At 43.1% G+C, this 20,098-nt stretch overlaps 1 protein-coding gene across 2 annotated transcripts; it reads right to left on the bottom strand.

The window, feature by feature from the left end:
* Nucleotides 1-262: 262 nt before the first annotated feature.
* On the bottom strand, nucleotides 263-20,076 carry ATG14 (autophagy related 14). Of its 2 annotated transcripts, XM_030484733.1 has the most exons (11): nucleotides 19,843-19,933; nucleotides 19,391-19,476; nucleotides 14,377-14,439; nucleotides 14,199-14,241; nucleotides 13,713-13,794; nucleotides 8,435-8,672; nucleotides 7,783-8,012; nucleotides 7,210-7,327; nucleotides 6,030-6,120; nucleotides 5,834-5,919; nucleotides 263-3,081 (listed from the first exon to the last, which is right to left on the bottom strand). In XM_030484733.1, exons 3-11 carry the CDS (start codon nucleotides 14,412-14,414, stop codon nucleotides 2,775-2,777), a joined length of 1,233 nt encoding a protein of 410 aa, XP_030340593.1. In that variant the 5' UTR covers nucleotides 14,415-14,439; nucleotides 19,391-19,476; nucleotides 19,843-19,933; the 3' UTR covers nucleotides 263-2,774. The 2 variants fall into 2 exon arrangements, with proteins under 2 accessions (XP_030340593.1, XP_030340592.1); XM_030484732.1 differs by lacking the exon at nucleotides 19,391-19,476 and having other exon boundaries at nucleotides 19,843-20,076.
* Between the last annotated feature and the right edge of the window lie 22 nt (nucleotides 20,077-20,098).

Below are 20,098 nucleotides of genomic sequence, written 5' to 3'. Positions count from 1 at the left end.
CAGTATTTCAGTTTACATGTGTGTATGTGTAGGGAAAGTCATGTGTGTGTCTTGCAGGACTCCAGTACCTGCTGCCATGGAGATGCAGTTATTTTATGTACAAGTATTTTTTAGAATGGGTATTGCTTACTCCACCGCTGTACGATTGCACTGTAACAAGTCTAGTCCCTGTGATGCTTCAAAGGCTGGAAATGCTTGTGTACTTCCCCAGCACAGTTGAAAACAAACCACACAGAAGTAACAATTATAAATATACAACTTTAAAAAAAAATTACTGTTAAAGATTTATTGCAATAATACAATAAAATTTAGAAAAAAAACCCAAACCGTTTTGTGTTTAGTTACATCTAGTTCGGAAGTTGCAGAGAGGCGCCATGTTTTTGCCGGTGACAAGCAACTCCTGGGTGTCCCACCTGAGCCCATCTGAAGGCACCTGATTCCCAACAGAGGTGTGAGCTCTCGGCATCAGGCTCTTCCCTGGCAGCTCAAATTGGCCACGCCAGATCACTGGTCACAGACAAAAGTCACGGCCTGAACTGCAATTCCTGCATTCATGCTACACAAAAGTGTTGTGTAAACTCTCAGCAGTCTTGTCTTCAGGTATCTATAATTACAGATATTCCTGCCCTCCCTCCCCAAAACAACCTGGAAAACAAATACTGGCGATTGCACTCAAGGTGCACACAATTCTTCCCTAGCTACACATGTGCAAAACACTTTTAAAAGAACAACCCCCAGACTGTATTCTGTTACAAAAAATGATGGAAAGACCCATCCCACTGCCTTTGAACACCCTTGCAGTGCCAGTGTGCACTCAGCGCGTGACAAATAAAATAATTGGAAAACATGGTTATGAAGTATATGGCTTAAAGAAGTTGGTGTGTTGGGTTTTTCTTTCTCTAGTAAATGACAGCGTACAAAGCTGAATCATGGCCTGATCTTTAGGGTTTCTAAGTAGCTCAAAGGGCAGCAATGAAAATGTGACTGAAATGCCTATTAAAAACAAATGAAAAAACCCAAACATATTTATTTATATGGCTGGGTCCAGTGCAAAATAAATGGGGAATCAGAAAGGGCTGCGTAAGACTGAAGGGGGTCTTTAGCTAACAACATGCATGTGGTTAGCGCAGAGTTAAGGGTCTTTGGTTTAACAAACAAAATTAAAAGAAACTATTGACAAAAGATTCCCATCCCCAAACCCAAAGAGCTGCTGTATGAGAGGGGTGGGGGGCTGGAGACATGATGCTCAGTCAGTACCCCTGGCACGGAGCTCACTGAGATATGCAGGCATCGGGTACCAAAACTGCTTTTCCACCCCATCATTGGGACAGGAGGCAGCTCTAGCTGGCCTGGCAAGCAACAGAGCAGAACCACTCCAAAATACTCCAAGAGATGGCCAGGTAAGCCAGCCCCAGAGCAGGGTTTCAAAGATGCAGGACACTGCCTGGTGGCAGGGATGTGGCTTGTGCATCATATGCCATGGCCTTGCTGTGCCCCTGTTACGAGCTGCATCACTGGAGGGAAGCAACAGGGAAGTGGTAGAAGTCTTCCCTCTGGGAGGGATGGGAGGATGCTTTTACATTACTTTACCCCATGGAGAAGTACAATGTCCCAGCTATAGAAAATGTAAACCATACATTGGAAGCCTCGCTGAGCAAACCCATCTTTATGTCATACATACCGCAAGGCAGAGGAAGTGGAGGAGCACTTGCTAACAAACGCATCTGTCAGCATCGCACCTCCTGCAGTTTTACAAGCAAGCCACCAGCTGCGCTGTGGGCATTTCTGCAGTGAAATGAAATCAGCTTCTTGGCATTTAGTAAACAAGTAAAGAAAAAACCCACCATCAACATAAACCAGAGTAGGGTTTAAAATGCATGTAGTGTGGAGACCGTGCAACTTCATTAAACTAGCTCAAAATGAGGTTTTTCTAATATTAAAAAGTGGCAACGTGATATCGTAACTGATGAATATTATTGCAACAATGCAATCCAGTATCAGCATCGAATGTGGGTCTAAGCTAAGAGAACGTCCAGTGTTTCTTTGGTGTATGATATTGAGAGTAAAGAGCCTGTTTGCTTTGGACAGCACAACACAAAACTTCTAGACTACCTACCAATGGAAACAGCATGAAACAAGCCGGTTTTCTACAGCAAAACTGAATAAAGATTCACAAGAAGCTAAAACAAGAGCAATTTCCTGTGTGAATTTCTCTCCACGCTGTTTCTTTGTATTAAAAATATGGCAACAGAGATTAGAAAACATGTTAAAAATGCAAAATTTTCATGTCCTGAATGAAAAAAATTTAGAAATACGCATTTTTTGCGTTATGCAAGACAGATTTAAAACACACACAAACGGAAACCCTGTAAGGAGTTAAGAAAATGTGAACTGCGTCTGCACCACTGCCCAGGCTGCACACGGAGCAGCCTTCTCTCTGTACTCATCCCAATCCAAACACTTCAAAACCTGTTTCTTCTTCAGAAAGTAGAGCTGGAGGCTGCCGAGTCCTTTTTCTTCAGTACTCAACAATGCAGACAGCACCAAGACAGAAAGTGCCGTCATAGAATCCGTCAGAGTCCGTAGCTAGCTAATTTACAAAATGGTACCATCACAGTCGTCTTGGGTAAATAAAAAGGTTTTTCTGGTTTACAAAATGAAAGTCTGACCTTTTCTTTGTTCCAGGCACTACTTAACTGAATATGTAAGGTTTACTACAGCATTGTTGGGGAGAGATTCCTTCCACAAATCCTATGATCCTTTTCCCATGCCCGTTAGCGATGTCCAGTGTACGCCTTCAGCCACGAGGTCACCGAGGCAGCAGCAGAGGAGATCATTCCACCAGCACTGCTGCTGGCAATGGGCTGAGATACCTGCGTGCTCTGGCTCTGCAGCATCTCCACCTGCTGAGAGGGGATGTCACAGAACCTGGGGCTTGGCAGATTCTCCCAGTCTGTCCCTAGGTCTGTCTCTTCATCGCTGACGTGCTCATCTCCGCTCTCATCTGTCTCGCCTGTGGCACTGGGATCCACAAACTCCATGGAGTCTTCAAGATCAGCACTAATTTCGAAAGGCCCAGACCTGTGAACATGAGCACAGTGCTGTCAGCCCGTTTGATACCATGCAAGAGAGGCACTGTCCATTTGCTTATATGAGTCCTGGGCATGCCAAAGCACCCTGCTCTGTCATGCATACAGCAGCAGAATTACACCACCTCTGTGTCTATCAATTGGCAAAGAGAAACTCGCTGGCTACAGAGTTAACTGTAGACAATGGTGAAACGAGAACAGTTGGCCAAGGAAGTGATAGCTGGGTTCCAAACCACAGAGCAAGAACGGCAGAAGAGATGTTCTGCTTTGGCAGGGGATAGTGAAACATGTACACACAAAAGAAAAAGCTATTGATAATAACTCACAGCTCCACTGGTGGAAATCTCAGCTTGATGGGGAACAGCTTTTATTTTTAACGCTAGGCCTGGCCAGGCCAAGACAGCTGCAGCTCTGTCAGCAAGAAGGGTGTAGTTTACGACTTGCAGAACTGGGCTGGCACAGCTCACTAGTGGAGACTTCCCATAGCAGCACTTCACCCTGAGCAACATCTCAAGATGTTTTTTACTATGCAGCTGGTCAAACACTGGAAGAGGTTGCCCAGAGAGGCTGTGGAATCTCCTCTGGAGATACTCACCCCCACCCCGCCCCCGCCACTCATCCTGAGCAACTTGCTCTAGCTGGCTCTGCTTTTGGTGGAGTGATGGGCTGGATCTCCAGAGGTCCCTGCCAAACCCACCTGTGCTGTGACTCCATATTCCCTGCTGCCACTGCCTGGTGGGAGAAGCAATTGCATCCCGCCCCATCCCACTGCTTCGCCAAAAGCTGGAACACCTTTACCGAGCCAAAGCAGGCAGTTCCAGAGGTCAGAGAGGTTTTCATGGAGGTGGTGAAAGGTGAATTCCCCACAGCAAGCAGTGTCCCTGGCAAAGTTCATTCCAAAGCACAAAGCTGCTCAGCAAAACAGGAGCAAGAATTTAACATGGGTAAGAGTGTTTCTCCAGCCTTATGGGAGAAGGAGCCTGAAGCAGTGATTTACCACTGAAAATTTTAATCCAGACAATTAAAGCTTGGTAAAATTATACGTATCTGAAAACAGCAGCTTACAAAGGAGACTATCGGGTAACTATAGGCTTAGATATCAAAAGGAAAATAAAGAGAGCTGGTTGCTGCAAACTTTGCAGACAGCTGAGAAATTAAAGGTAAACGCTCCTCTTTCATAATCCAGAAAGGAATGGGAGCGCTGCCTTCTGGCAAACCATTTTGCTTAACAAGGCAACATAAGAAGAGAGTCATCAGGTTTAAGGCCAGAGGGACCATTAGATCATCTCGAGTGACCTCCTCTCTGACAAAGGCCATTACTTTCCACCCGTTCCCCCTGTCCTGAGGCCAGTAACTTCTGCCTGATGAAAGCATCCATTCCAGAAACTCATCCAGCCTTGACAGGATGACATCAGGAAACAGAGAATTCCCACCTTCATTCTTGCTGATAATTAATCTCTGTGTTAAGCACATGTGCCTTGTTGCAACCTAGCTCAGATTCTTTGCTTCCAATGGTGTCTATAAAGCCATTCACTAGCCTGTATTTTCTCCCCATGAAGGCGTGGAAAACAAGTCATCTGTCAATCCATCTCTAGCAAGCTAATTCAGTTTCATATAGACTAAACTATACCCCTCACTGGTAGGTATTTTCTCCAACTCTTCCCTGTAACCTCTTTGTTCACTGCATGGACCTGACTGATGCGTGTGGAGCTCTGTAGCATCTGCACAGAGAAGCGAGACCCACAGTGACAGTTGGACCTTTTACAGCAGTTCTTCATTCTCTGAGTATTTCCTGCACTCTCCTTGTTTTCAGGCAAGCAGCGAGCACCTATTTTCTTCCAAACTGAGCTATGTTACAAAGATTTGGCTCCCCATATCTTTGGGTTGAATCAGTAGGGATATACCCAGAGAACACAAGGGAAGTGATGTTCCTCTCAGTGGCACTGAAGGTTTTTAAACCTGATCTGTACACGAGAACAAAGTAGAAAAGTACATTTTGGAACATTACTGCATTTAAGGGGGAATAAAGCACTAGTCAGATTAAAAAAATATTTGCAGACTGTCTCAGCCACAAGTGACTTGTGATGGGATTATCCCAACAGGAAATCAATGTTGTAGCTTTCTTCTATTTAAATTGTAAAAAAAGATTATTAAACGTGGAGTGCACAGCCCACAGGAACTGATTTTCTTTTCATCATGTACTAATAGCAGAAAAGTTGACTTTAATCTTAGTTTACATATAAATTAATATTATTTGAAGTGTCAACCTTGGTCTAGGGTGTTCACTCAGTGGAAGTATTTTGGGGAAGGTTTACCTAGTGTTTGGTTTAGGGTTTAAATTGCTGGATGCTCTTAGGTATTTACATGTTGCCAAGATGCGGGTAGGGTGGTACTTGGAGCACAGTGGGACTGCCTGGCATATGTACTGCTGGCCTCTGGAGGGAAGGAGTTTCTGCTTCTAAGCATAAGGGAAACAAGTCCATAATAAGCTACAAGGCCTCCAGGAGAGCCTGCCATATGCAGAAGCACAGCATACACACATCTCTGAAATCTGATTTCCTACTCAGGACCCCCTTTTTCTGTCCTCTCTTGTCTCCTCCTTGTAACTACCCTGATTTCTGATGTGCTGAGGACTGATCTACAGGTACAGCAGAAGAGAATAATTTCCCTCCTAAGCAACAAGGCAAATGCATAACTTCAAAAGGGATTCAGACACAGGTGAGTTGAGATACTGCTTTCCTTACCTGCCCAAGTTCTTGGTGTCTGGGCTGACCAGGTACATAAGGTTCCTGAGCGTATGCAGTGGGTGCAACAGATCTAAATTTACATGCTATCATGGGGAAGGTAAGAAAGAGACATGATCAGTTACAGTGGGAAACCTGCCGGCACAGCTGATCTTTCAAAAGCTATTTAAAGAATCCAAACGTGCATTTCCCCTACCTGAGAGAAGCAAACGTGCAGGATATTAGCATTCAGCTTCTTCACTGCCCGCGTGAACCTGTGTCTGCTGAGATTCTCTCCACAGAACTCGCTGTTGAAAGACCATACACACATATACATGAATAGACAGAAAGCACAATGCTGTGAAAATACACTTTCTGGAGACATCAGCATTCTGTGTCCTGGCTTCCTAGTAAACCCCGGAGTAAACATCCTCAAAGTGAGCACTTGTATAAACTGCACAGCCAGTTTAAGAATGCTCAGGAGATTACTTTTTCACCTAGCAAGACTGTTAGCGTTTCATTAACAAGCACTGCTTGCCCTAGTCTCATCGATTTCAACAGGACAGGTGTATGAAACTCAAAGATCCACTGTAGCCAAGCTATTTCAGCTCTCCTTTTAAATCCTGCATCATTTCTTGTTCCCAAGCTTTTCCTTCTGTGAAGGCTGAGCTCCCAAGTAACAGTATAAACCCCCCCCAGAGACCCTATACAACTTTTGTGCCCTCAATTCGGCAATCACTGTTTTAAACACTTAAAAGAATCTCAGCAGCATATTTCAGATCCTGGGAAGACTGACCAGGTCTACAGCTCCTTCAGTACTTCTGTACAGAGCCCATCTATTCCACATCGACATTAAAAATCTAACAGTGCTTTTCATCATGGGATTTACCCAATACTCTCCCAGATGTCTGGCAGCCAGCTATGTTACCCATTGGCATTTTATCCCAAAGAGAATCACGTTGCTATCATGCCATATTATAAGGCCTTGTTCTGCAGCACTTTAAGTAGTGGAGCTATTCAAGATGACTAAGGGTTGCTGAACTGGTCTGGGATTTTGTAAAGCACAGTAGGGTTTCATAAAATGAAAAGTGCTATTCATGGATGTCATATTTCATTTCCAATTTGAGGATACTGAATATGTCAATTAGAAAGCTGTTATTTTCAACTATGATGGTTGGTCTACGCTCTCAGGAGGTAAAAAAGGAAGGAGGCACCATGAACCGTGGTCTAAAATCCTGCTAGTCCTCCACCCCAAATTAAACAGCACAAAAATCTATGAGCCATCAACTGGTACCATAAAAGCTGTTCCAAGCAATGACTTTGTTCCCAAACCCAAAGAGAATTAAGATCAGTCAAAATTGGTCACTGATTCACCTCAGAGGCTTGCATTTACTTGCCTGTTGCAGAGCTTCTTGGGAAGATTTACATCAAGTATGAGAGACAAAGTGTTAACAAGCTGAGTTGCATAGCACAATGCAGCACTGATAGTATAAGCAGGGTTATTATGTTCCATATCTAAAAGAAATAAAAACATCATGAAAATCTCATTTCAAATGAAGCCTCAGTGGGTGTGTAATGTGTTACTGAAGTCTACTCTGGAAAATGTCATTTGTGAGTATTGTGAACAGCCTGAATTCAACAATCATTTACAGTGAAATCTGTCAGAAGTTCGTAGAAAATAGTAATTCTTGGAATTCCTGCTAAAACGACGGCATGTGAACCATGCCAAAACTGTGAATAATTTACTTTATCTCTCTATTACATTGTGCTTTGTCCCAGTGAGCATTTCCTGCAAAAGAGGATTTCAGTGGACTAATCCTTATACTGGTGTTTATTTCCGATTCAGGTTTGTCTGGGTGAGAACAAATGGACTGGGCTACTGCTCCTCAGTGCCTTCTGCTGGCATCCAAGGCTGCAAGTTCTAGGGCTTCTGGAGTATCCCAGATGTCTAATCAGACCTTGCTCCTTACCCGGTCCTTGTGTAGTCTTCTTCTCTTCCACCCAGTTGTAATATGCTGAATAGTCTCCATTATTAGGAAGGGTTATCCAAGGCCCTGTGATGCTGATGCTGGTGTCCCCGTTGTGATCATCACACACCCACCTCCCAGAGAGATATGTGGTTCTCCTGGCTTCTGCAAGCTTGCTCACAGTGCTAGAGGTCATAGCATTGTCACTCTCAGAAGACACATCTGCAGGATCTCTGTAACACCCAAAGAGGAACAAAGTGTTTTTAAAGAAGTGTTAAAAATACAGTCAGGGATACACTTGGCAGGCACTTCGCCAGATTTCACAGAGAGCAAAATCTTGTAGAAACACTCCTGCAAAACTCCTCATTCCCAAAACTACTTCCCTTTGTTCCAGGATTTTTAATTATCTATTTCAAGAAAGTTTAACATTAACGTTTAACATATACCTCAGATCTCTCCTGGAGGAGATGCTAGCACCTCCAGATTCTTCTATTCTGGATCTCTGTTTTTTGGGTCAGATGCTTTGCCTTTGGGAAACACCTCCTCCTCCCCACAGATGCTAAGGGAGCCAGAGTGTCTAGCTTAGACTTACATGACTCACTTCTGGGTGTCTAAAGCTAAGTCAAATTAATCCAAAAGGATAAACCTTCTATACCTCATGCTTGTCTTTACTTCTTCAATGGGAAATATGACTGAGGTTAGCTCCAGGATATGCGTCCGACGAAGATTTGCCAGATGCTCATATTGGGTTTTCAAGTCATAGTTTTTTTTCTCTACCAAGTCTCCCAGCTTGCGGTTATGCCTCTGGATCTTCTCTTTCTTCTCCTGATGCCGTTGAGCCCTGCGATAATGCTTCTGGTTCTCCTCTTTAATTCTGAGAAGCCCCTCTGCATCTGTGAAAACAGCAGCAGATGTTAGCCTTGGAAAAGGAACTGTGAGGTACTTGTAGTAAGCTTGAGAAAAGCATTATTATTTATAGAAAACAAGATCTGTAACAGCTTAAAACAGAAAACCCTGCTAAACTATTAACATTTTCCAGCTGCTCAGTGGTACAACTTTTTAATCTTTCCTGAAGATCTCCAGAGTGAGTGAAATTGGGACTATTCTTTCCCTATCTTTTACCCAGCTATTTTTGATTTGGAGCAGAAAAGCCAAGATTTCACAGTTTAATTAAACTTCTGAGGTAATCATCATGACAGAAATAGCTTGACTGTACATGTTTGCATGGTGTTGGCCAAAAAGACAGGCATTGCTTGCAGCCAAAATCAAGAGCTGATAGCATCTTCATTCACCATTTCTGGCACCACTGCTGCTATTAATGTATGTTATTTGGGCTTCACATTCATGTACGTGCTCTTAAAGCACTTGGATACCAACGATGCAGACTTTGTGTTACCACAAGAGAACACTGACTATCTCCTTTTCCAGTCACAAAATGAGAAATCATAGAAACACAAAATCACAGAATGGTTTGGGTTGGAAGACACCTTAAAGATCACGTAGTTCCAACCTCTCTGCAATGGACAGAGACACCTTCCATGAGACCAGGTTGCTCCAAGCCCCGTCCAACCTGGCCTTGAACACTGCCAGGGATGGGGCAGCCACAGCTTCTCTGGGCAACCTGTGCCAGGACCTCACCACCCTCACAGGGAAGAACTTCCTAATATCTAATCTACATCTCCCCTCTGTCTGTTTAAAGCTATTCCCCCTTGTCCTATCACTACATGCCCTTACAAAAAGTCCTTTTCCAGCTTTCTTGTCAGTCCCTTTACGCACTGGAAGCTGCTCTAAGGTCTCCCTGGAGCCTTCTCCAGAAATGAGCTTATGTACTGTACAGTACTGCAACCACCTGAATTTACTCCATGCGTCAGGTACACTATAGCTTAGAAAAATATCCTTTAAGAGCACCTGTTTGTTCTCCTATAAAAAGATTGACTGCAGCAATGCTTCCACAAACATATGGTGCTAGAGTGCATCTCTGTCTTTTAAAAGCACACGAAAATCTCCCTTATGCACAATCCCAGAATACATGTCTAAAACTCTTAATTTCAAAACCCTAGTTTGAACAAAAGTCCCCATCTGCTAGTCACTCACTTCCTGGTTTTATGGCTGAAAAGAAATAGCGTTAGTCAGGTTCTATTAGAGCGAGGCATTACTTTCTTGTAATCAAGAAGTGGGATAACTGTTCCTTGCACAGAATGGAAGCACTAAGCCCTGACATTGTTTTACTGATCTAGGTTGATTGCAAGGCACAGATGAGATCAGAGTTACAGTACGAATTCTCCGTGGCATCTGCTGCTCAAAGAAGCTGCATTCAATACTGATAAAATGAAGAAAACTTCTAAGCAGCTATAGCTACCTCAAACAACACATTCAGTCTGTCAGTCTTCCCACTAGGGGAGGAATAAAAGGCTACATGCAAAGACTGGGACTCAAGACTGATTCCCATCCACAGGTCTGCGCCCAGCCATGTTCAGGCAGCACACGATAGCCTTCTGCTAGTCCTAGTTTGCACCTGGAGAGCTGGAACTGGCTGATCCCTGGTCTGGTAGGGTGGGAGACCAGGACTGCTGGTACCCCCCTGAGTGTGCTTGCGCCTGCAGACGCAGAGGGTGCTTTCTCTGAACGTCAGCAATTATTTCTAGCCATCTAACTGATCTGTTGCCATCCATGATGTGTGTTTGGTAAGAAGAAAGATCTGAAACGTGGGAGACGCAAAGTCCCAAATTTAAGAAGGTGAGAATAGCTTCTCTGTGCAGATAAGAACTAATAATCCTCAGGTTTATAAAATAAATGACCCCATTAGAGGAACCATAGAAAAATCAACTTTTCTTTGAGCGATACCAAGAATCCCTACACGTCAGCTAGTAATCCAATCTCCTTTAAGTATTCCTGTAACATTAATAGAAAATCAATTAACGCTTGCATTCATATTCCCAAACTCCCCCTCTGCATAAAGAATAAGACACAGAAGAAGAGTAAAATGTCCATCTGCTCAATTTTCACGTTCTTGTTGTACTTGAAACACTACTTTTTCATAGAGTGAACTCCCTTTTCTGCAGGTCCAACAGCAATTATTTGAGAAGCAGGGTAGAACATTGCACACACATTTCCTCTTTAGTAGTCCCAGTGCAGAAACAACTGTCATTTTTTTGGCATAGCACTTTTGTTTTCTGACCCAGTTAATGAGGTGATTAAAATTTGCCCCCAGCAGTATTTCAGGACACCACTATGCCCCACACATCTACACTGTCTGATGAAGGCAAACTTAGGCACACCGCTATCTGCCCAACAGAGAGCGATGCCAGATATTTGCAAGATCGTTGCCTTAAACTCTTCTCCACAGACAGAAGGCAAACACACGTATTTTAAAACCTTATTTGAAGAAGTACCAATTACTGAGGTGTCCAGAAGAGTCAACTCTAAAAGCAGGAACCCAGTGTACTAGAAATTGTTCTTATTTCAGGTAACTAAACTATGCCATATCCAATAGAAAAGAAACAAACTATTTACATTTTCTAATGTGCTCAAGAGTGAACCAAGTTGGGTTTCTGATCTACTGGCTACTCATGGCAAGAATTCATTTTGGGTCTATCTGCAAGAGGAATTTTGGGGTAATTGAGCTAACAATAGATCAGCTGGGCAATAGTTAGGTCAGTTCATGGGTTAAATCTAATTAAGTTCACTGTCAATCAAAAAAGTTGCAAAAAGCTGCCGATAATGCACTTCACAGAATAGTAGAAAAGCAGAGGAACTCCACTCCCCAGTGAGTCCCAACGTTTTACCACCTGCAGAGCTGTATTTTGAGAAAAGGTGACTAAGGTCCTCAAAGTCATATTGACTTCCTCCTTTCTCCACAGGCTAATGAGAAAAAGTAGTTGTTATTGACTTCATAATAATTGTCAACTTATTGAAAAGCTTGCTTTTCTTCACCTTCCTATTCTCTAAACCAAAAATAAATTTTCCTAGACATTCCTTGTGTTTTATTGCTGATATGCTCTTCCAGACTTTCTCCAGTTGATTTTTCTCTTTTTTAAATTGCTCAAATTGGACACCAGACCCCCAGTGAGACAACACCAATGCTGGGCACAGCAGGATAACCGCTTCCAACTTAAATACAATGCTTACATTAGGATAACCCAGAATGAGGCCTGAACCTTTCTGGAGCAGCATTAGATTGATAATCTTTATTTAATTTGTAATTCCCCTGATCCTTTCCTGTCAAATCTCACCACTGTCTCCCACTTCGTGTTTATATGTTTGTCTTTCCTAAACAACGCGCACTTCACTTTGTCCCTCTCAGATGACGCTGTCAAGTTACCTGCACAACTTTGAATTTGATCCTATTTTCCATAGAAGTCATATCATCATCCACCTTGGCTTCCTCCATTCTACCTTCTACTCTACCATGCAAGCTATTATGGAAAATATTGAACAAAAATGGGCCAGGAACCGGCTCCTGCTGAGCTCCACCTGTCTCACCTCTTCAGTTTGACAACTATCGCCACCCTCTGAATGCAGCCTTTCTAGCCTTTTGTGTCAATCTTACAGTGATTACACTCAGAGCAAATGTCTTTGCTTGCTTGTGAGATGGTTTGGTGTTGCGTCCAAAGGTAAGGCATGTTGCATCTTCTGCTTCATCCTCCATTGGACCACGTGATCCTCAGACAAGGGGTTGATTTGACATGGACCATTCTTAACAAAGCAATACCTGTTTTTAATTACGTTATCTTCTAGCTACCTGCAAAGTGACCAAAGATTTATAATAGCATGACTGTATCACCAGTTTAAGGTTCTCCCTTCTTCCACCCTTTGAAAACTGATACTGTTTTCACTCTGTTTCCTGGAACATCCTCTGTCCCATGTGTTCTCAAGTCCTCCACAGACAACTTTGGCTTGTTCCTTAGGTTCCCTAGGGTGAATCTCATAAGGCCTTGCTGCCATAAAATAATATTTAGCTGGCTGTTTTCCTTCCTCAGTGTGCAGTCCTCCTATGATGTAAAATTTAATCTGGTTGAGCAGCTGATCACACTTCTTTGTGAGAAGATGAAGCAAAGAAGATGCTTGAATGCTTCAGACTTCTCTGCACTGCTATTTGCTGTCTTTCCTGTTAACTAACAGACTTACCTACTTCATCTTTTCCTTATTTTACATTTCTTATTGTTACTATCCACCCTCATTAATTGAAACTATTTTGCATCTCAGCCTTTTTGATGTTATCATCACATGCTTGTGCTATTCCTTTATAACTATTGTCAAGTATATGCCTCTGCTTCCACTCTCTGTATGGCTCATTTTGAATTTCAAGTCATACAAATGCTCCCGATTCAATCAATATGCTTTTGAATATGCTTCCTATATTTCCTCTGCATGCAGGTTGTAAAGAGTGCTGCATATTCTCTTCTGAAAAATGGCCCTACAAATCTCTCATGAGCAAAAAAATTTAATGAGTTTCAAAACAGAAGCTGCTGACCGGTAGCAACTCACCAGCCTATGCCATATTTCAATGACTCTTGCTCAAGTAGGATTTTAGGATTTCTAGACAGGTGTGGGTTAAAATTCATCAGTACATGAAATTCTTAACAGCTGCAGAGCTGCTCGCCTCCTCTTTATCAAGAGGAAGTGATCAGGAACACCACACTAAATAAAGCCCTCTCTAGGGACAGAACCAAAGTCACAGACTGCTAAGCACTTACTTTTAAAGCTGTTGCAAAATGATCTCCATCCAGCTGAATAACGTCTACTGTTTGCTAATTAAAACCCAAGCATGAAAAGGCTAAAATCCACTCACCGATTTGCCTTCAAGTTGATTTAAGAAGTGATGGTTTGAAAATTCATAATTTTTAAAACCTTAAGATTCAAAGTCACATCAATCGATGTTTCACTCTAAGGCACACAGTTTTCCACATCAGAAAAGCACAGGCATTACTCACATCTTGTCATTTCATCATTTTCTTTGCAAATGGTCTGTTTCAGCTGCTCAATCCTCATCTTGCAAGACATTATTTTCCATCTCTGAAAAAGAACATTCAGCAACTCTAGGGCAGAAACGACTTCAAACACACTGACTAATGATTAACAACAAAGCCAGCAGCTCTAGTGCAAAAGTAGCAGGATGTTCTTAATTGGATCATATGAACAAATAAATATTTCATATGCTGTTTTGTGCACAGAAGAATGCCACAAACAAACTGAATGCTTAGTATAAAGTCAATCAGAATAAGAAGTTATTGAACAAATATCTGATAAGAAATGAAAACGGCTCAGAGCACTCTGCTTGCAGAGCCAATTTCAGTTTTGCTTACAAACAAGCTTTTTGGGAAAGCAACACAATGCCCTCAAGGCAAATTGTAACTTTAAACTATGAGATCTAGGAATTCAGAGAGTTTAAAAACTATGGGACGCTTTGAACAACTCACCAGCTGATCAGTTATCTCTTTCCCTTCCATGGCCTTCAAAACACTAGAGGAAAAAACATGATTGAAAGTTTTATGACTATCTGGACTACATCCGTCTCCAGCAACAGCACATTAGAGAAACTGTTTTGTTTTTCTGAGAGTTCGTATAGCTTATTTTCATTTAATAACTACAACTTACTGCTTTTGGAATTCTCTCTGTTTGGTTTTAAGATGCATCAGCCTTTCTTTCTTGTCTGAAAACCTGGAAGAGATTAAAGGGTTTAATTGGTATTTTCACAATATGGCATTGTAAGTTGTCTGAAAAGAGAAAAAGACCAAAGCTTGTGGCAGCCTCTAAACCTCAACTTTCTGTCTTAGTCTTGGGAAATATGACTAAATGTATAAAACTCTTGCAGAATTCTAGAGCACGTGTCTCACGGGAATTGCAACAGAACCTCTAAGCTGAGGAAATATCAGCTTGTTGCATTATCAAACTTGTAGGCAAATTACTTGCTATTTCTAGAAGATTTACAGCTTAGTAATATCAATATTTTGTGGAATAAGAAAAACATATACTATTTTAAAAACTTTCAGTCTCTGGAGAAATTAACAGTACTATTTCAGATACCATAGTGAGTCTGAACTGCGTTACTTCACAAGCTGCGATGACATTAGCTGAGTCCACTCTGGTAGTGGGAAATGCAGGTTTTCATACACTATGCACTGCATTTTCTCCCTTCTAACGTGGAAGTGTCTTGCACTTTATTTGTTAATGATTCCAAATAGGACAGCACTCTCTCAAGACTTTTACATGACATCCAAATCTTTGTTGTTTTAGTAACAGCAATGAGTTGAATTGTCTTCTACTTGTTTCTACTAAACACCTGTAGCTATCACAAACCCATGACCCAAATGTCTGTGTGAGTTCTGCTTCACCAGATGTTTGAGATATGGGAACTGCAAAGAACTGATCAGAAGGGAATTTTTTCAGTATTCATCACCCTGTGTTTTCACCCTTTGAACATGCAGCAGCTGCCACATTCTGCTCTCCTCCATGTTCCACAATGTATTGAGAAATACATTTAAAGAAAATATGAACGATGCACATTGAGAAATTACAATGAAGCACGAAGTGACAAAGCTAACAGTAAGAGCAAACAGCAAGCCAGACAGCCAAGAGATTTAGACAACAGAAAAAATAGCAAACGTGCTTTGTCTTCTGCCAGCGTATGGCTGCCCAGCTTTCCCTTGTCCTTGCGCTGTTACAGTGCTGTCGTGACCCGTGCCTCAAAAGTGCGCACTGGGTTATACCAGTGTGTAAAACCAACTGGTTTCCCTCTGCAACATGTAGAGTCTACAACTTCACCCTAACAGAGGTCTAACGTTTTACCTACCAATCCACCAAGTCCTTTATTTTACAGCTATCTAACCTTTGTTCAGAAAGAATTATACAGCAAGGCTTGACAGGATGGCATATTGGGCCTCCCTCTCTGCTCAACTCTGTGGGTGTCATTTCAGGTAAAACTTGAAAATGCTTCATTTTTTTCCTTGAAGTGCTTAAGTCTGAAAGCTTGGTGACTAACTTTGGGTTCAGAAAGCATGTAATCACCCTTCCGGATGACATCAGCATTAAAACAACAACAGAACTACTGGCTGTTGCCTCATAGTGAAGCAAAAATACGTTTTCCTTCCAAAACAAACCAAAACCAAATGGAGGTGGCTTGGCATAAAAGCCAGAGGCCACGTGTGAGCCGGAGGAATGTGGTGCAACTGGAGTCTGGCTGCTCAACCCAGTGCATGTTCCTTGTTCCTGTGTGTCCTCACCCCACCAGTCATCATGGAAATTACAAAAGTGCACTGTACAAGACTCCTGTTTACCACAGAGTAATGCACACCTACTGTACCCCTGACCTTTGGCTGCAACCAAAAATAACCTGGCGCAGAAACACAACTGCTCGGCAGTCACACAGGGAGAGCGCGCTGGGGTAATTTGGCAATTCTTTTCAAAGCTGGATTAATGGGCACAGAGTCTGACTAAATGCAATTACCCAAATCACGTCCATCACATCAGCAAAAAGTTGAATGATCTGTCAAGAATCTGGGACTAAATTAAGTTCTTACTGCTGAGGAAAGACAGAAATATTTGTGAAAGCCCGCAAAAATTACAGCTCACCACGCACTTCAGCAACTACGTCAAACAGCTCCTACAAACTTCTTCATCAGGTTTCTCCTAAGCAAACATTTCCATTTCTTTATATAGCCCTAATGTTAATTGCACTGCATCGTGTAACTGATTTTTCTCTATAGATCTACAGCCTTTTGATTTGGCAAAGAAACAAAACTTTGGATGAACTATTATAGGAACTCCCATAAAATATAAACTGCGAGGAGAGAAACTCAACATCTCAAATTATCTATTCAATGTCTCTCTTTCCTCAAGTCTTACCATATTAAGCTGAGATTTTCTATGGTTACCTCGCTTATTTCCACATGTTCATAGTTAGACAGAAGCAACCATTAGGAAGGACTTCCTAATCTACAGGAATTGATTAATGCTGAAGGAGCTGAGGACAACAACAGATATCCCCATTACTCTACCTATTCACTATAATAAAACTCCATCGCTGCAAAAAGTCACTATTCCTGATTATAAGCCACAGCTTAGAGAAGTCAGACATGCTTAGATGTCACAATTATATTGTCTTTGGCTTTTGCCATCTGCAGACGCATGAGGCAAAGCCATTCAGTACGCCTGTAAAATACACTCTGATAATTTCTGTATATGACAGGCTGGAGTAAACTCCCAGGAGGAAGAAGACTCTCCAAGCTGAAACCAACATCAAGATGCCAGCTTAGCTTTTGAATATACTACGCATTACTAATGAAAAGAAGAATGTCAGTGATGATTTTACTGGGGGACGTCCGGACTACTCATCCTTAATGATAGCTGTACTTCAATAATTAATCTTAACAGCTCCTCAATCTCTCTCCCTCACAGATACAGGGTGTGATTTTTGCCAGACATATGAACTCCAATCTTACTGTTGCTTTTATAAAAGTCTGCACATAAAACAGTCCAATGAAAAGAAATCTGAAATAATTCTTACTGTTAGAACATGAAATCATTATCTTCTACAGCAAAATCACAAGAAAATTGTAAATAAAAACCACCACTGGACACAAGAAGTAACACTTGCTTCCTTTCCACAAGAGGGAACAATCCCTCCCCCAATCTGCAACAAATCAAAAAGACAAATGGCAGGCCCAAGTGACCCCATACACTTCCACATTCTGAATTTCTCACACGGCGCTAATAACGGAGCCACACCAAAAGCCCTTGGAGTGACCCTGTTGGCCTCCTCCAGTGCCGGCCATAATGTTGATCTAAAATTAGCCTAGCTACTACTAGAAGGCATAAAATAAACAAACAAATAAGGATGACAGTAAACACATCCCGAAATCCAGGCAGTTAACTGCACCTGTCCACGCATGACTTTGGCATGGTGTGTGGCCACTGTTTCAAAAGTCACTGCCTCTCCCTGTGCTCACATCGCAAGAGATTCAGAGACACCCGCTCACTGCTTAGAAAGAGGAAACACAGAAAACTGACCTCTGAAGTGACAGGCTCCTTCTCACTTTTATATCAGTCATTCCAAGTATAAAGCATAGAACACAGACAAAACATTGTTTTAAAAAGAAGTAATTCCATTATCTTCAAAAGAACAAGAAGAAACCCAAGCTTTACAGGGCTTTGTCCCTACACCTTCCTGCTGCAATCAAGTGTGCTTATGTTACTCACTTTGTATTACTCGTAAATCTGAGGTTGTTCCTTTAATTCATTAACACGAGGTTGCTGTTTTCAGTGAATTGCACTACTGCTTGGGAAGGTTCTGAGCAGCAGCAGAAGCAAAGCCTAGGGAAATTGAGCATACAGGGAGGCCCCGGGAGAATAGAACAGCAGTGATCCCCACAGATGGAACCACAATGTCCAGGCAGAGGGGGAAAAAACAACATACAGAAAAAAGACAGAGACACTCACTGAAGTTAAGAAACATGATGTAAATATACAGAAGATTTTCTAGCTACAGATGAATGGGACAGTTAAAACATCTTAGGAGGATGCAGTGAAAACTGTCAGACAGAAAAGCTGATCTTGTTTCACGTGAGAAGATACAAGGAAGAGAGAGTTGGGTTTGATTTTTTTTTCCCCAACAGGCTGTTGCTTCTGGTACTTTGGCTAAAGCTGTTTATCTTTTTTCTGATGTGCAGAGAAACTTCCTAAGCCTTGGTTAATACAGAACTACAGTGCTTCTGCTGCAATGAAAGCTACAGTTGAATTTCTATAATTAAGCCTGATGTTTAGCCAAAATCTTAAGGCTACAAAATGGGCAGGAAAATAATACTTGGTTTATATTCCAAACTCCAAGTCCAATTTTTTCACGGAAGCTACAGATTACCCTGAGCAGTCTCACACAAACACAGGTTTTCCATCTATTTTAGAAAGCCTAATACAGTTTGTGGTTCCATGACACAGTTTTTCACATAAAAAAAAGAAAAAAGCAAGCCCATCCAGTGGCAGACTAAGGTCTCAATTTTGTAAGCTGATTCACGCTGGCTGACACCCTATGCCCACTCCCACTGACGTTAATGGAAGAAAAACACCATCGTTCCCGTGGCTGGTTTTGTGTTTGGTAGAAGGATGCCAAGAGCCTTTGGTGCAAGGACCATACTGCACTGCACGCTGCTTACCGCCTTCCCAAAATAGTTCAAGAAATCACTCTCAACAGCTGCTAACGAAGCTACAAATGAAGGACCAAGAACACAGCATCAGCCAAAAAATCAGAGCTATTCCGGAGCTGGTGTGCGGCAGACTTTTCAATAATCTGGGATGGACATGCTGTGAACGACAGCTACAGAGGGGCAATCTGCATCTCGGTCATGTAATGAGGATATTTGCTTATTGACGTATCGCTCATTCAGCCACCCTCCCATAGGGCCAACGCTTTGCAAAAAGGAGCAGGAAGGCGTGTGATTAATCGGAGATATTTATTTGGAATTCTGAAAAGGGGCCCACGATTAGGACTGTTTATATAGACAAGAAAATAAAAGAACTGGCGTTTTCTTGCGTACCTTCCTGATTTTATTTAATGTTTTTGGAGACCACTGTTTTAACACATGCTGCTGAAAAGAGATATGCATTTCAGATATCCTACCGCACAGCTCTCTTTTTGCCCTGAACTGTCTGGAGCTTCTGTCGGCTACATCAAACACAGGCACGCCTGCTGGCAGCTGCACCTGACTGAGTGAAAGTAGGGGCGCTGTATTACTAATTATTATTACTATTTTAAGCAAAACGCTGTGGGTGCCGCTCTGCCTGCCTGCCCCCCGCCCCTAGCAGGCAGCCCGGCGGTGGGCCCGGCAGCGCCAGGACCGTTCCCCCAACCCCCGTTTACCATCCCCCGCCACGGTGCAGTGGCTGAACGGCGGGGAAGGGGGACGAACCGCACTCCCCAGTCCCCTCCGCCCCTAAGGGGAGCGGGGGAAGGGCAGTCGAACAGCCGCCGCCTGAGGCGGGGCGGCCCCCCCTCTCCGGCGACAGGGCAAGGGGGCAGAGAGGGGGTGTCCCGTTCCGCCGCCGTCCCCGTCCCCTCAGGGCCGCCGGTACCTCTCGGAGTCGCGACCGTCGAAGAAGACGAAGTCGCCGCTCTGGACGCACTTAGCGCAGGTGAGGCGGCGGCGCGTGGTGTTGCAGAGCGGGCACCGCTCCACCGCCACGTACAGCCCCTCGGCGTCCTCCTCGGCGCCCCGCAGAGCCGCCGGCCCGGCCCCGGCGCCGCAGCCGCCCTGCCCGCCGGGCTGCGGCCGGCAGCCGCTGGGAGCCGCCATGATGGGCTCCCCGCGCCGCGGGTCACGTGGGACTT

This window comes from Strigops habroptila, chromosome 4 (genome assembly GCF_004027225.2).
Source record: "Strigops habroptila isolate Jane chromosome 4, bStrHab1.2.pri, whole genome shotgun sequence".
NCBI lineage: Eukaryota > Metazoa > Chordata > Aves > Psittaciformes > Psittacidae > Strigops > Strigops habroptila.
The sequence above is the reverse complement of the archived record's forward strand: the minus strand, read 5'-3'. Positions and strand labels throughout refer to the sequence as shown.